The 15,076-nt window shown below is 41.2% G+C and overlaps 1 protein-coding gene across 1 annotated transcript in view; it reads right to left on the bottom strand.

Annotated features, from left to right (window-relative positions):
- B3GAT2 (beta-1,3-glucuronyltransferase 2) overlaps positions 1 to 15,076 on the bottom strand; it is a 702,961-nt gene that overhangs the window by 88,326 nt on the left and 599,559 nt on the right. Inside the window, exon 3 of the mRNA XM_069606221.1 lies at positions 11,918 to 12,066. Within this exon, the coding sequence (XP_069462322.1) occupies positions 11,918 to 12,066 (149 nt within the window). The remainder of the gene's footprint in view (positions 1 to 11,917; positions 12,067 to 15,076) is intronic.

A 15,076-nucleotide genomic window follows, 5' to 3' on the forward strand; every position in this document is an offset into this window, starting at 1 on the left:
TTTCTGGGGGGCACTGATCTGTCAGTCCCATCTTACCAATTCTGTTGAAGTCTGCCATCCCCAGCCCCCTGGTTCATATGAGCCAGTGGACATGAAGCTTGCAGAGTTCATAGTGTTGTAGGGTTTTGAGTCCCTGAGTACCGGGGTCCTGATGTTAGGATCAGGGGTTGCTCTGTCCCTCTCTACCTTTTCTCTTTCAGCCCCTATTCCCTGGTGATGAGCAAAAATCTGACCCTTTTGTTCCTCTATCAAGGCCTTACTGGTCTCAATGATTTGCTCTTGCATTGCTACTTGTTGGTGGAGCACATCATTCTTTTCACAGAGAGCCTCATTGTCTCTCTGCGCTACCTGCCTGGTCTGGGAGTACTGGGCCAATTTCTGCTGCAGGAGACTCACCTCCTGAGTTTTAGCATCTTTGGTCTGGGTGTTCCTCTCCAGAGCATCCTCCACCCATCTGGTGTGCTCTAGTAGTGTCCCAAATTCTGTTTTTAATTCATTGAGCTCCTGGAGGGCCAGCTTTCTTCCCCCTAGCTCGGTTTTTAATTGGCTTACTTCCTGGCCTAAGGCATCCTTCTCCTGACTTAGGGTGCCCCTCTGTTCAGCCAGGTCATCCCTCTGTTTTTTGATGCCACTGGATTTCTGGCGCTCCTCATCAAATTCTGTTTGAGAGCGTAGGTCTCTCATAATTAATTTATTATTTTCCTCTTCCAAGGTTTCTATTTGGTTTTGTAGGGTAACTATATGTTCTGCGCAGGCTCTATTATATTTTAATTGCTGCGCCTGTTTCTGTTAACTCTGTTGCAGAGAGTCAACTCTTTCCTGACAATCCTCTTTTAGTGCCTGTAATTGGGTGTCTTGCTCTGCATTCTCTTTCTGTAGGAGAGACAGATCTTCTTTTAATTTTGTGACATACTGTCTAGATTCTGCCTGTAATTCTTGGCCCTTCAGTAGCCTTTGTTCTGCAGAGTCTAGATCCTTCTGGATTCTCTCTAGTGATTCAACCTGATACTGTGCCAGAACTATGTTCTCAGTGTGCTTTTCAGGCATGACCTCTATGTGGAGGTATAGGTAGGCTGCAATTCTGGCAATTTTACTCTGCTTCTCTTCTTTTTGGGGCCACGTACAATTCACCGAGAGCTTGGTGTAACAGGCCTCTTGTCCTGGCATGTATCCAGGTGCATGGCAGTGACCTGTTCTGTGATTTCCTGCAGGCAGACATGTTCATTCTGTATTGGCCACTCACCCCTGACAAAAAGCTTGTACAGGAGATGCTCCCTAGCCATTTTGATTTCTACAGGAATAGCCATTTTGGAAATATCAATTTCGTTATTAATTATTTCAGGGTTGATTTACTTTTACAAACAGGCCTGGTTTTGGAGTATTTGTTTTGAGAGGTGCATGTACAGTTTAGAACAGTACACCAACCAAGCAAGGTGTCTCTACCCTTCAGGCTAGTCTGCTGTGTTAGACTGTCACGGGTTGGTAACTTGAACTCAAAATCACAACACGAGCCCCCAAATCTGTTAAGCATTTTTAATTGGGCAATACACCCTGGTCTCAGCCTAGTATGCAGTGCACAGATGAAATACTTATTTTATTATGTCTATAGGTTCAATATTCTGAGTGATATACCAATCATATCACACCCCTTCTCAAAATACCCCCAGGTCACAATGGACCTGGAATCAAGCTGGTTGGTAAAGGTAATATTTATTTATTTAAAATGCAAATCACACATATACTTTGTAATAGGGAACAGCAATCACCAATGTGCTGACAATAACAGATAGAAAGGCATGTAAGGCAGTTAAATTCACTTTTAGCAACACAGAATATAAAACCCAGAGAAAAGAACAGTTTTGGCTTGTTTGAAAGATAGCCCTTAAGTTAAGATTCCCCCCTGGAAAATTCCTAACCCACAAATCAGCAATTCTAAACAGATGTGAGTAAGCAGTAGCGATCCATGAATAAAGAAAGGGAAACAGAATTGGAATTTAATCTTCCCTCCCCAAACAAGCGAGAAAAACTGGTTTGAAATCTTACACTTTTAAAATGACATTCAAAATGGATGTGTAAAACAATGAATGTGTGAAAAAATCCTTAATTCAGTATACATTTCTATGGGAGCAACATTGAAAGGATGCTAGTATGAGCAAAAATAAATACGTTGGATCTTAATGGAAGTTTGGAAATAATTGAAATTGAAATTCACACGTGTAAAACTTTGCAGAAATGCGAATTCCCGCCTAAATTTCACAAAAGGGTTTTTAAGAAAAGCGGGTGAAATATACTGTTTTGAGTGCGGGTTTTAGGTTGGGAGGTAGCTACAGATCTTAGGTATACTCCAGAGTTGAAATGAAGTCTCTAGCTATTAAATTGAGTGAGTTATGCAACGTTGAATGAGACTTTTTTTGGGGGGGAAAATACAGGCGCGAAAAAGAAAACAGAAATCCACTTTTACAAGGATAGTTTTATTCTGCACTAGGGCATTCAGGCTAAGTTACCAGATTGAAACACAGTAAGCTCTAGAGTTGATCCGCAGTGCCAACCCCAACACCTCTGTGTCTGCCCTGGCTGACTCAGTCTGATTACACAAGGGAGGATTTAAGGGTTTGGGATTTCACAAGGCAAAATGATTTAAATTAGTTTCGCACTAGTGCAAAGAATCAAGACAAGGTTCCAAGAATGGTTGTGACAATGTTACAAGTTCTTAAGGTAAGGATAGGATGACTTAGAGATTGGGATGGAACAAAAGAAGGCACGGTATGCTATGATTTTCTATGCTTCCTATTAATACTTACAGTCCACTGTAATTTAAGATTTTGAACTGTCAGGGGTTCTGGTAATCAAACGGATCAGTCTAACCAATGACAGCAGGGCACATCTGGTGGGATCAGGTCAGCTGGGCGGTACTGGTCACCTGGACTGGCACCTTGGACTGGAGACTGCACCAGACTGCACTGGTTACTGGAGACGGGAGATCAGTGGGATGGCCAGTTTGGAGCAGGCATGCATTTAGTAGCAAGCCATGCTGGATCAGAAATGCTTCCCTTAGGTTTTAGGATTTGTTTAGAATTTGAGGCCTAGCTGAAAAGGAGTTTAGCAATGCTGAGGCCTTGGCTTTGTAATGAAATCAGGAACAAGTATGTAGAATTCAGGAACAGGGCGCCACACAGAAATCAGGATGAAGTCAGGAATCCGTGTGTCTGTGAGTTTCCCTTATTTATCATGCCAAATGACATCACTAAATTATATGGCAGGGGCAGTCCTACAACCCACACCCATGATGCTATGATTGAGCAAGAGCATAGTCTCCACCTTGATTTTCACTAATTATATGACAGAAAGGGAAGTCATGTTTTATGAGATGATCTTTGCAATGTCTACGAACCTCCCCAGCTCCCTGAACCAAAATCTAATTTTTTCACAAATACATATTTATTTAGTTATGACCTCTAAGAAAATCAGATGCACATGTTACATATCTTGTGGGTCACATTTCAATCCAAGTCCCAAATCTGGGAGACCTGGCTTTGCCTTTCTCCTGCACTTTGGCAATTTTAACCATGAAAGATTTGGCCTAAAATTTCCCAATTTTGTACATGGATATGCGTTTACCCCTGGCATATGTACTTTTCCCCTACAAACGGTTATTCTTCACAACTTCTGTCCTTATGCAGTACAGGGTTCAATCATGTCTTCAAAGAAAGAGCATACAATTAGAGTTAAAACTACCAACTTTCAGATTTCTCCTCATTCTTGTGGCAAAGTTACATGTCTTCAAAGTTCAATTACAAATAGGCATTTAAACACCCAATTGTCCTTAGCAGTTTTTTTTCAGCTGGCAGCAGCTGTCCAATTCCTTTGAACAGGATGGGGCCTCCCTCTGTTAATTGAAGTTTCTTGCCTGCCCCTCCCACTTGAAGGGTGAGTGTCTTATCCTGCTATTGTCTTGGCCTGGGTCAAAGATGAATTTCGAATGAAGTTCCTGTGTCCTGGGATTCAAAGCCCCCATGCTCGCTATTAGCATTTCCTGTTCCAGCAGTGGAGGTGTCATCCTTTCCAGGGACAGCACTGACAGAGCAAGTTTTTTTGATATAGTTTATTTAATTCAGACTCAATTTAGCTTTGAGTTTCACCTTTCAAATCTTGACTTCAAACATATAGAATCAAACAGTTTCTGTGTGTGTGTCTAACAGTAACAAATCCTTTTTACATTCTTGAATAATCAAACCTTTCCACAATAATATACTTTTAAAATAGGCGATTTTGCTCTTCATTCAGGAAAAAGCACATTTAACTTATTTCTTTTAAATTCGGTTTTCCTCTGCAGCAAATACCCATTTTAGTCAGCTCTAGTTCATGCCTTGAGTGGTGGGCTGGTTTGCAGCATGGAAACATGTATCATGCCTTTGTTTAGAGTCTCTCTCTGCACAGCTAATTCTGATACTCCAGTGGAAAAATACAAACACAGTCCCTGTTTTTCTTTTCAAAGGATACTGTTGCCAGGAGCTGTTATTCCATGAGGCCCGGTTCCTCTGAGCCACAATGGATGATCCTGAGCCTTTCAGGGCCTTTTTGATCATAGTGGTTTATGAGAAGTGAATGGATTTGGCACCGAAACAGCTCTTTGAAGGTTGAAAAATGACATTTAAAAGAGGCATTTTGGGTTTTTCAGCACAGTAATGCTGCTTCTTTCCTTGGCTCCGTGTTGAATGTGGCAGAGCCCACTGGCATGCTCCTGCATTGAGGACTCTGTTTTCACCCCACCTGAACTGTGTGTGGCAGGGTGTGCAGCCTTTTTCTGGTTGTGACAAAGACACAGTTTAGGGATCTTGGAGCGCACAGGAGTAAACCATTGCAGTAAAGTGATGTTGTGAGGCACATCTGAGTGGGTTAAATATCCCACAGTATGGTGTATTGCCCTGGCCTATCCTGTAAAAAGGCGTTGTTTGTATGCATCTATGTATGTGTATTTATTATGTACTATGTTTATATTATGTATTTATTATGTATGTATGTGTGTCTATATATAAATTTGATGTGCGTATGAATGTGTTTCAATGTAATGATTGTATGCGTGTGTGCATACCATGAATGGCTAATTGAGTGAGTCAAGCTGTGCATGTAGGTTTATATGCTTGTGTATTTCGGATAAGAGGGTGTGTGCATGTGTTTGAATAATTTCTGCATAATTTCTGCAAGGTATTTACAGTGACAAACCATGTATGGTTTGTCACTGTAAATCCCATGCAGAAACTGCTCGCATAGTGTTTCACTGCGACCATTACTGGCATAGATAGGTTGTGACAACCTATCTGTGCCGGTAATGGTCACTTTAAATCACATGCACTCATGCATTTGATTTAAAGTGGCAATTACTGGCATAGATAGGTTGTGCCACCAGCTTTGTGCATGTATTTTAAAATAACCAGTACTGACATAGGTAATGTGTCCTATCTATGCCAGTATGGGTACTTTAAATCATACGCATGAATTGCTTCAGCATTCATGCAAGAGAGTTAAATTGACCATTAGTGTGTAAAGGATTTCAATCAGGCACACACCCAGGTCTCGCCTAGCATGTAGTACGCAATAAAACCCTTATTTATTTGTGTCTATAAGTTCAATATTCTGAAAGATATACCACTCTTCACACCCTTCTCAAAATACCCCCCAGGTCACACTGAACCAGGAGCTAGTTTGCAAAGGTAAATATTTATTTTATTTATGTAATATTTAAATCACACATACGTTTAATATATATGTATACATATATATGGGACAGCAATCACCTTACAGTGACAATACAATTCAGAAAATAAACCAAGCAATTGAATTAACTTATAATGATGCAGAATAGAAAACAGGAAAAAGAACAGTTTTGGTTTGTGAACAGCTATTGTTTAGGTTAATATTCCCCCTGCAAAGTTTTGTTTAAATACAAATGAGCAATACTACACAAATGTGAGTAATCAGCAGGTATTCAGGAATGAAAGACAAGGTCTAGAGTTTAGATACAATCGTCCCTCCCCAAACGAGAGAAAAAAGCGTTTTTTGAAAATGACACTTTTAAACTAACCAGTGAAAATTGCTTTGTAAAATAATGCAAAAGGGTGCAAAAACACTTAAATGGAGATACATTCTGAGGAAAGCAACACTAAACAGGTCCTAACACACATGAGCTATAATATAAACAACAGTACACACTTTAGATCAGGATGGGGTTGAAGAAACCTTTGTGGGAAAAGACATGTGGGAAACTTTTGAAGATGGCAAATTTGCAGCAAACTTTCACTGTGCGAGTAAAATATGGATGTAGCTAAGGGTCTTAGGTATCAGTGAGAGTTGACATTTCGTTTCTATCTTTAAAATGGAAGAAGTTATAGAGGTTTTAGTGAGAGGCGTTTTTGCAAAATAGGTGCGAAAATGGAACAGGAATTCGGTTTTAAAAATGACAGATGCGTTTTATTACACTATGTTAATGACTATGCAAATGAGAAGGTCACACATGAATCTTCACAGCTACGTGGCCAGCGCAACTACTCACATGGTGGATACTTAATTTCGTTCTGTGATTTACTTTAGTTACTCAAAATCACTAAGGAGTTGTGGTTTTGTAACACAGATGAGAAAAATCAGCACAAGAAGGATTCTAACAATACTAGGGTTCTGAATTTAAAGATGGGATGGGTTGAGATTGGGATGATACAATGCAGATATACTATGGGTCACTGTTCTTCCTGTTCATACTTACAGTCCTTTGTAATTAAATTGGACCGTCAGCTCTGGTCATTGGGTCGGATCAGGTCTACCGGCAGCAGGGCACCTCCGCAAGGATTGGATCAGCGGCGCAGTTCTGGTCAATTTTGGACTGCACCTCAGACTGGATTTGGATGGGTCCTTCTGGTCACTGGACACGGCAGATTACAATATGCAAGTTTCTTCGGGAAAGCCTTAATGGTAGCAAGCCAAGCTGAATCTTTTAAGTTTTGGATGTTTTGAGATTGGGTCTAGCTAGCAAGAGTTCAGCAATGCTAAAGTCTAGAGTCTTCAAGGAAATCTGGATCTTCAAAGAAGTCTGGAGTCAGTTACAAGATGAAGAGTTCTGGAACAAGGTGCTGCACGGAAATCTGTAGGGGTTCTGGAAACAGTGTCTTATGTGTTGTGACGTTCCTATATTTATACTGTCAAATGCCATCTCCCAGTTTATGGTGTGGGTAGAATTTCAAAAACACACCTCCACAGCTGTGAGTGGCTGCAGGCACAAGCTTTGTTTTTGGTTGGCAGTCAGAACAGAGCTGTCATCTTTAGAGGGGATTTAGGATCTCCCACATTGATTTTTACCAAAACATAACTTTTGCACACATGTACATTTCTACCATTATGTACCCTAATAAAATCAGACACATACATTTCATATTTGACTGTCTATATTCCCATTCAATTCCCATCTTTGTGTGAGCTGTCTTTCTCATTCTATGTTTTTTTTTAATCTATTTTAACCATAACAGTTTGGATTAATGATTTCTAATTCGGTACATCTCTGGGCGCTTATCAGTGGATCATGTACGTACATACATTCTTAGGTTTGCAACATTAATCGTTCTGCTACAATGAGAATGTTTTCATAACTTTGGTACCTTAAATGGTACAGGTTTCATCAATGCCTTCCAATCAAAAGCCTGAAATTAGGTTAATGTCTACCAATTTTTAGATTTATCTTTTCGGTTGCAAAGCTAAAGAGTTTTAAACTTTAATCACAAATAAGGATTTAACATCAAAGTTCTCCTTTGTAACCTTCCCTTCCCAGGCAGCAGCTGTCCAGTCCTTTGACCAGGGAGGTGTGTCCCCTTCCTGGAGAGGGAAGGCCCCCTGTAGAGAACAGTTGGGCAGCTTGCCATTGTTCTTGGCTCAGCCAGAGACAAATGTTTAATGCAGCCTCATTGTGCTCCTTTTTGTTATTATGCGGGAACCATTAGGCTTCCTGTTTTCAAGGGAGTGTCAAGCTGAGATGTCAACTTTCCCAGGCCAGGCACTGCCAAATCAAAATTAAGCAGTTACTTCCACTGGGTTACTGTAAGATTCACAATAAAGTATTGTCATCAACACATATAAAAATAAGCACACTTTATAAGGGATTTGAACATTTAAAAGAATTAAGCCCTTCACAACCTGCTTTAAATAGGCACATTTTGCAATTTCTTCCAGAAAAAGGACCCTTTAAACTGGGTTTGACAGCTAATTTCCTTAAGCAGCTGTCAGGCAGGGAGGCCTGGATTGCTCTGACTGCACTGGAGAATCTATGATTTCAGCACCCTTTTCCTTTTAATAATTCACTGGGAAAATGACTGAATTTAGCACCAAAACAGCACGGTTGCCATTGATTAGGAAGCTGTATTTAAGGGCATTTTCGGATTTTAGCCCATTTTTGTGGCCTTAATTCATGTGACAGGTAACAACACCCACTGGCATTCTTTTGCAGGGAGTTCTTGCTTTGACATCAACTTTGCCTGTGTGTGGCAAGGTTGTGCAGCCTCTTTGTGATTTCTGAAACATGCGCAGTTTTGCAAATTTGGCGTGCACAGTGGTTAGCGCCTCCATTTTTGGCAGATTTGTTTCCCCCATTGGCAAAGGGATGTAGTGTAGCACATTTGCATGGGTTGAAATATCCCACAAGTGGCATAGATAGTGTGTCCCATCTATGCCAGTAATGGTCCCATCTATGCCAGTAATTGTCACTTTAAATCATATGCATGAAGCACTGCATGTGATTTGAAGGGACCATTAGTGGCATATATAGGTTGTAGCCTGGGGTGGCTAGTCCATAATGTTGTAGACTCACATAATACCACATACTTTACCAATACTTTTTTCAATTTAGCTTCAATCAAAGGTTTTGATTTATTTGCATACATGTCTTTTTTGATTGTCAATAAATAATTTGATAAATACACCTGAATATCAGCATTTAATGGAAACACAATTTTGGATGGAGAGCACAGGATAGCAGGTATTTGATCTTTTCTTTCTTTGCTCCATAGTCAGGAAAACAGTAGCATGCGTTTTCCTTTCCAGCAACACCTGGTGGCATCCTTAACCTGTTTAGTATAAATCAAAGACTGTATAGCGCAACCCTATCTCCTCTCTCTGCTTCATAAATTCTTGACACCAGTAATTGTAGTTTCCATTTATGGAGGCCGACTTGTGTGAATGCTAGAAAAAGATATCTCCATCTTACCTGTTTCATGCATGCTCCATTCAATATACATTCAAGAAACAGGGGCAGGCATAAGAAATAGAACAAACGGCATGAAGAATTTGCTGTATCTACCATAGTCTCCTCTTATCATAGATTGCACAGTGGTCACTTTGTTTAAATTCTTGTTGCTTATGCAGGTCGCACCCATATCTTCCCAACTTGTTTTATGTTCGCTTAGCTTAAATTGCTGTTGCTGAATAGGTCACACCCATATCTTCCTAGCTTACACTATGGTGACTTTGTTTCAATTTCTGTTGCTGAGCCGGTCACACCTATATCTTCCTAGCTTTCACTATGCTGACTTTGTTTCAATTTCTGTTGATGAGTAGGTCACATCTATACCTTCCTAGCATGTGCAATGGGGCCTTTGTTTAAATGTCTGTTGCTCATGAAGGTCACACTTATATCGCCCTACCTTGGGCTATGGTGACTTTGTTTAAATTACTGTTGCTGACCAGGTCACACCTATATTTCCCTAGCTTGTGCTATGGTGACTTTGTTTAAATGTATTTTGCGGAGCAGGTCACACCTATACCTCCCTACCTTGTGCTATCATGACGACTTTGTTTCAATTTCTGTTGCTGAGCAGGTCACACCTACAGCTCCCTAGGTTGTATTATGGTGACTTTGTTTCAATTTCTGTTGCTGAGCAGGTAATTGTATTTGTTTATTTGTAAAGCGTTTATACACAAGTAAAGTGCTTCGAAGCGCTTTAAGGTGGGAAGGGAATACAGTGTAATTCTTAGGCCTTGAAGATTCTGAATGATGTAACAACAATAACTAGCATACTAGGCCAGAGGCATATCTACTAGTTTAAGTGCATGACAAAGAGTGGGGGGGTACGAGGGAGGAGAGAAAGGGACATACAGAACAATAAACAACCGTACTAGGACGTGCAAGTGCCCAGACAGGAATTGCCAGGGAGGAAGAGGGGAACAAGTGTGCCCAGTCCAGCGGGGGCCTGGGTTAAGTGCAGAGTGGTTGCCCCTCTCATAGAACACATTACAAGTGCACTAGTGCCAAGCAGAGTGCGGAGGCCCAGAGGCAAGTGCAGGACTGGCGGGGGAGTCTGAGTCTTGTGAGGCTCTGAGGGTGCACCAGGCGACCAGTCAGCCGAACTGAGTAGGTTGGGGAAGAGAAAGAAGGAGGGAAGCAGGAGAGAAAGAGGAGGTTAGCAGGTGAGAGGAGGAGGGGGTCACACCTATATGTCCCTAGCTTGCGCTATGGTGACAAATTTGTTTCAATTTCTGTTGCTGAGCAGGTCACACCTATATCTCCCTAGTTTGTGCTATGGTGATTTTGATTACTATGAGAGCATGGGACCATTTAACCATTGGTGACAAGATGGACAGAGTCTGTCCAGAAGGAATGATATGCCCTAGTCACAGGTCATACCTATATATCCCTAGCTTGCACTATGATAACTTTGTTTCAATTTCTATTGCTGAGCAGGCCACACCTATATGTCCCTAGCTTGTGCTATGGTGAAGACTTTGTTTCAATTTCTGTTGCTGAGCAGGTCACACCTATATCTCCTTAGCTTGCGCTATAGTGACTTTGTTTCAATTTCTTTTGCTGAGCAAATTACACCTATATTTCCCTAGATTGTACTGTGGTGACTTGGTTTCAATTTCTGTTGCTGAGCAAATTACACCTATATGTCCCTAGTTTGCACTATGGTGACTTTGTTTCAATTTCTGTTGTTGAACAGATCACATCTATATGTCCCTAGATTGTGCTATGGTGACTTTGTTTCAATTTCTGTTGATGAGCAGGTTACACCTATATCTCCCTAGCTTGTGCTATAGAGAAGACTTTGCTTCAATTTCTGTTGCTGAGCAGGTCACACTTATACCTCCCTAGCTTGCACTATGGTGACTTTGTTTCAATTTCTGTTGCTGAGCAGATCACACCTATATGTCCCTAGTTTGCGTATATAGGGGCTTTCTTTCAATTTCTGTTGCTGGCAGGTCACACCTATATGTCTCTAGCTTGCACTATAGTGAAGACTGTGTTTCAGTTTCTTTTGCTGAGCAGGTCACACCTATATCTCCCTAGTTTGTGCTAGTGTGACTTTGTTTGAATTTCTGTTGCTGATCAAGTCACACCTATATGCCCCTAGCTTGCACAATTGTGACAACTTTGTTTCAATTTCTGTTGCTCATGCAGGTAACCCCTACATCTCCCTACCTTGCGCTGTAGTGACTTTGTTTCAGTTTCTGTTGCGGAGCAGGTCACACATATATCTTCCTAGCTTGAGCTAAAGTGACTTTGTTTCAGTTGCTGAGCATGTCACACCTATATCTCCGTAGCTTGCGCCATTGCAACTTTGATTACTATGAGAGCATTGGACCATTTGGGTGACAAGGCAGACAGATTCTGTCCAGAAGGAATTATATGGCCTAGTCACCGTATATGTCCTGGTTATTTTTTACCTGCTGCTGGAAAAACATTTAAAAAAATAGTGGCACATGGAGAGAACATATCTCTTGAGTCTCATGAAATGAATATCTCAGTGGGGGATAATAAAGGCTATGCTAGAGGTTTTCTTGCAACGGTGTTCACTTTAAGCAGCATGCCCTTCGCATATTTGAGCTAGGAGAAGTAGGCTAACACAGCTGGAGCACATTAATTCCAATGCCAACGCTTGTGTACCTTTGTGCAGTTGTTTGCCTTTGGTTCCAGTTCTCCCACCGTCGTTATCTGCTTAAGGAAGTCTGACTCTTGCATTCCTGGCTGTGATCCGCGCCGCTTAAAGACAGCCTTCGGGTTTGACAGAATCACTTGAAGGTTTACCGCAAATCCTTTACCAAAGAAATATTAAAATGAAGGTTAAATCAAGGCCCACATGAGCTCTCGCTGTGACCAAACTACTAGTTACACTTCTACAAAATGTTTTTCAAGTGGATACAATGTTTTTTGTTACTTTAATATGCAGTCGATGTCACATAATGCAAGCAGTACAGCAACAACCCTGGTACTAACATTACAGCAGTAAGCCGAGTGTGTGCATAATAATGCATGATGCAATGAACTTGGGATGCGGCTCCTCGCTTTTCTGACATCACACTGACAGACGTGCTGTGTCCCTCCCTCTAGCACGGGAATGCACTCAGAAAAAGAAAAGGAAATAAACAAACGGGAATTTGACATGAACCCTCCATTGCTATTTTGCAATATCTTCCAATTTACACTCAGCAGTCCCAAGCCCCAATGCTGCTGCTTCCTGCAGTTTGCTTGCATCTCTTCTATAAGGCGGCCCGCTGAAAGTAGCCGCCTCTCTGGTAAACCATCCTCAGAATTATGTTTCCTAATGTGTCCTTGTGTGAGGATTTTTCTTTGCTCGTGTTCAGAAAAAGAATTGTTAAAGGCAAAGATGGATGCCAAACAGGCGCTCCTGCCAAAAGCAGCCATTCATAGTGAACATCATTGTATAACAGGCAGTGGTGTATTTTGGCAATCTGCTGCCCTTACCCCACCTCTGCTAGATTCTGCCCCTTCAAGAGACTCCACCTTCACCACCATGTCCCATTTTGGCTCCATAGCAACATAAGGATGTTTTTAAGGTTGACGGGATTAGAAAGTTATTGCTTCCACTGGATTAATTCCAGGCTGCTATCTTCTATGTTCCGTCATTTGAAAGAGTGTTTTCAGATCTCTGCTGCCCAGGATTTGGAGAAGGCAGTGTGTTCTACAGTTGAGTGCACCTGAGGTACTTGCAGAGGTTAATTGACTATTTTCGTTAAGGTCAGAGAACAATCTTTTAGGAGAGCCACACAAAACATAATTTGTATTTCAACTGGACACAAGCGAGGGAGGGTTGGAACTAGGAATTTTGGTTTCAATGGTAATATCTGGTTTCTCCCGAGTTTCCTGCTGCCACCCCTTGAGAAGCACCTAGACTGCTCTGTAATATGAACGTTTTAGGGAACATAAGGGTCTTATCAAATGGTCATATGTACATATGATATATACACTGGTTTTACAGGCTCATCATCAGAAGATGTTGATTGAAAATATCTTAACCTCCTCATGGTTACAGCTCTGGTGTTAGCTGGGGGCAGAACAGAGAAAGAGCAAATTTCCACTTGCTGCGGGCCATGTACCTCCAATGCATTGGGCTGGAACACCATTAAAAGATGGCAAAAGCACAAGTGTCATGTGTAAACTCTGCCTGGGCATAAACACCACAGACAAGTAAAGACAGTTGGAGAAGACTCTTGGACCTCCTAGCTGAGCATTCTCATGGTGGAGTAATGGATCATGGGTGGGAAGCACAGCATTCCTTGTAGCTGTGCAGTGCAGGCAGATTTTATAACAAATGAAGTGGTGCATATTGTTTACATCATTGCTGTGTGTGCCATTGCCCAAAATACCAACACCTCAAGCTTGAAACTGGTTAATTGGTTGGGCGTTCCAACATTAAATGACCTTTGTGGGTATGGTTTAGGCTATGGGTCTTGCCAGCACGTGTTTGTGGTCATTTATAATTTTTATTATCTCTCCTTCTAATTGGTTAGACTTTACTAAACATAGAAAAAGTTTTAGATTTGTGAGTTATAGATATCGATTTCCTGGTGTCGTTTGAGGTACTGCTTCACAATAAAAGCCCTAGTGTGTATTTAAAAATGAATTCATGTGCAAGTTACTTATATATAAAACTGTTATGAATTGTGTGGCATACTTTTCAGTTGTTCTCCTGGTAGTACTGAGGGTGCAGCTGAATGTCACCAAAGATGCATAGTAATCCCAGCAGGAATGACACATGTCTGCATAGCGCTGGACAGTGTCTGTAAAGATGGCTGAATGGATATCTTGATGGGACACCACTTCTTATTTACAGCTTCTAAACAGTGTGCATTTTTGGCATACAGTTGCTTTTTCTTTCTTACCGTTCTGTGTCTTTGGGTATAATTTTACAGGCTTCTTGATGCACTTGCACATTTAGATTTACTCTTCGCCATTTAAAATTCTGTTCGCACCTTTGGGCGGCCACAGACCCACAAAACATGGGGCCTGGGAGTGAAAGTAGTGCATTTATTCTGAACATCATTGTAGTGCCGACCTGTGGGAACTGTGAGGGTTCTGAAATATGAGGCGGACATCTTTGTAAAGTGTTTTTAACTCCTGCCATTGTATTGAATAATACAAGTAAAGTAAATGCCTCACTAGCCCCACCCTAACGTGGATGTCCCTGCCTATAGTAAACTAAAAGGGAACACTCGAACCAAGGGATCTCTAACCCTCACACTTATACAGTAATCAAAACTAAAAGATATAATTTGCCAACTCAATTTCACAATTGTATACAACATATAACCTGGTTCACAGTGTAAACAATGTCTCTTGTCATGGACTGGTTGAACTCCTCTTCCCCAGATCCAAACAAGGGTTTCTTCACAGTTTAAAGGAAAAACAAGGAAGTCCAGCTTTAACACAAAGTTCCTTTGTTTCAATGAGGTAACTTGTCAAAATCCAAAAGCTCTCACTCCTCCTGGAATGAGAAAGTTCCCAAAGTATCTTGAAATGAAAAGTCACAAGCTCTCACACCTCCTGGAATGAGATTTCCTTCACATCTTTGGCAACCACAAAAGGGTTTGGTCAGAATGGTCTTCTTCAAGAAGGCCTTCAGGATGAATTTAGCTTTTTCTCAATCACCTTTCACAATTATTCCCCAACTGTCACAACCTAATATATAGTGCTTTCCAGTGGTACCACTCTTTAGCACTTGCTCCATCTACTACCTGCCATAACTTTTCACCAGGTTTATTTGGAGCAATCACATCTTGCCCTACGTGTCTACTCGCCTGAACG

Source organism: Ambystoma mexicanum, chromosome 4p, assembly GCF_040938575.1.
Source record: "Ambystoma mexicanum isolate Mex_15411 chromosome 4p, UKY_AmexF1_1, whole genome shotgun sequence".
In the NCBI taxonomy this organism is placed as follows: domain Eukaryota; kingdom Metazoa; phylum Chordata; class Amphibia; order Caudata; family Ambystomatidae; genus Ambystoma; species Ambystoma mexicanum.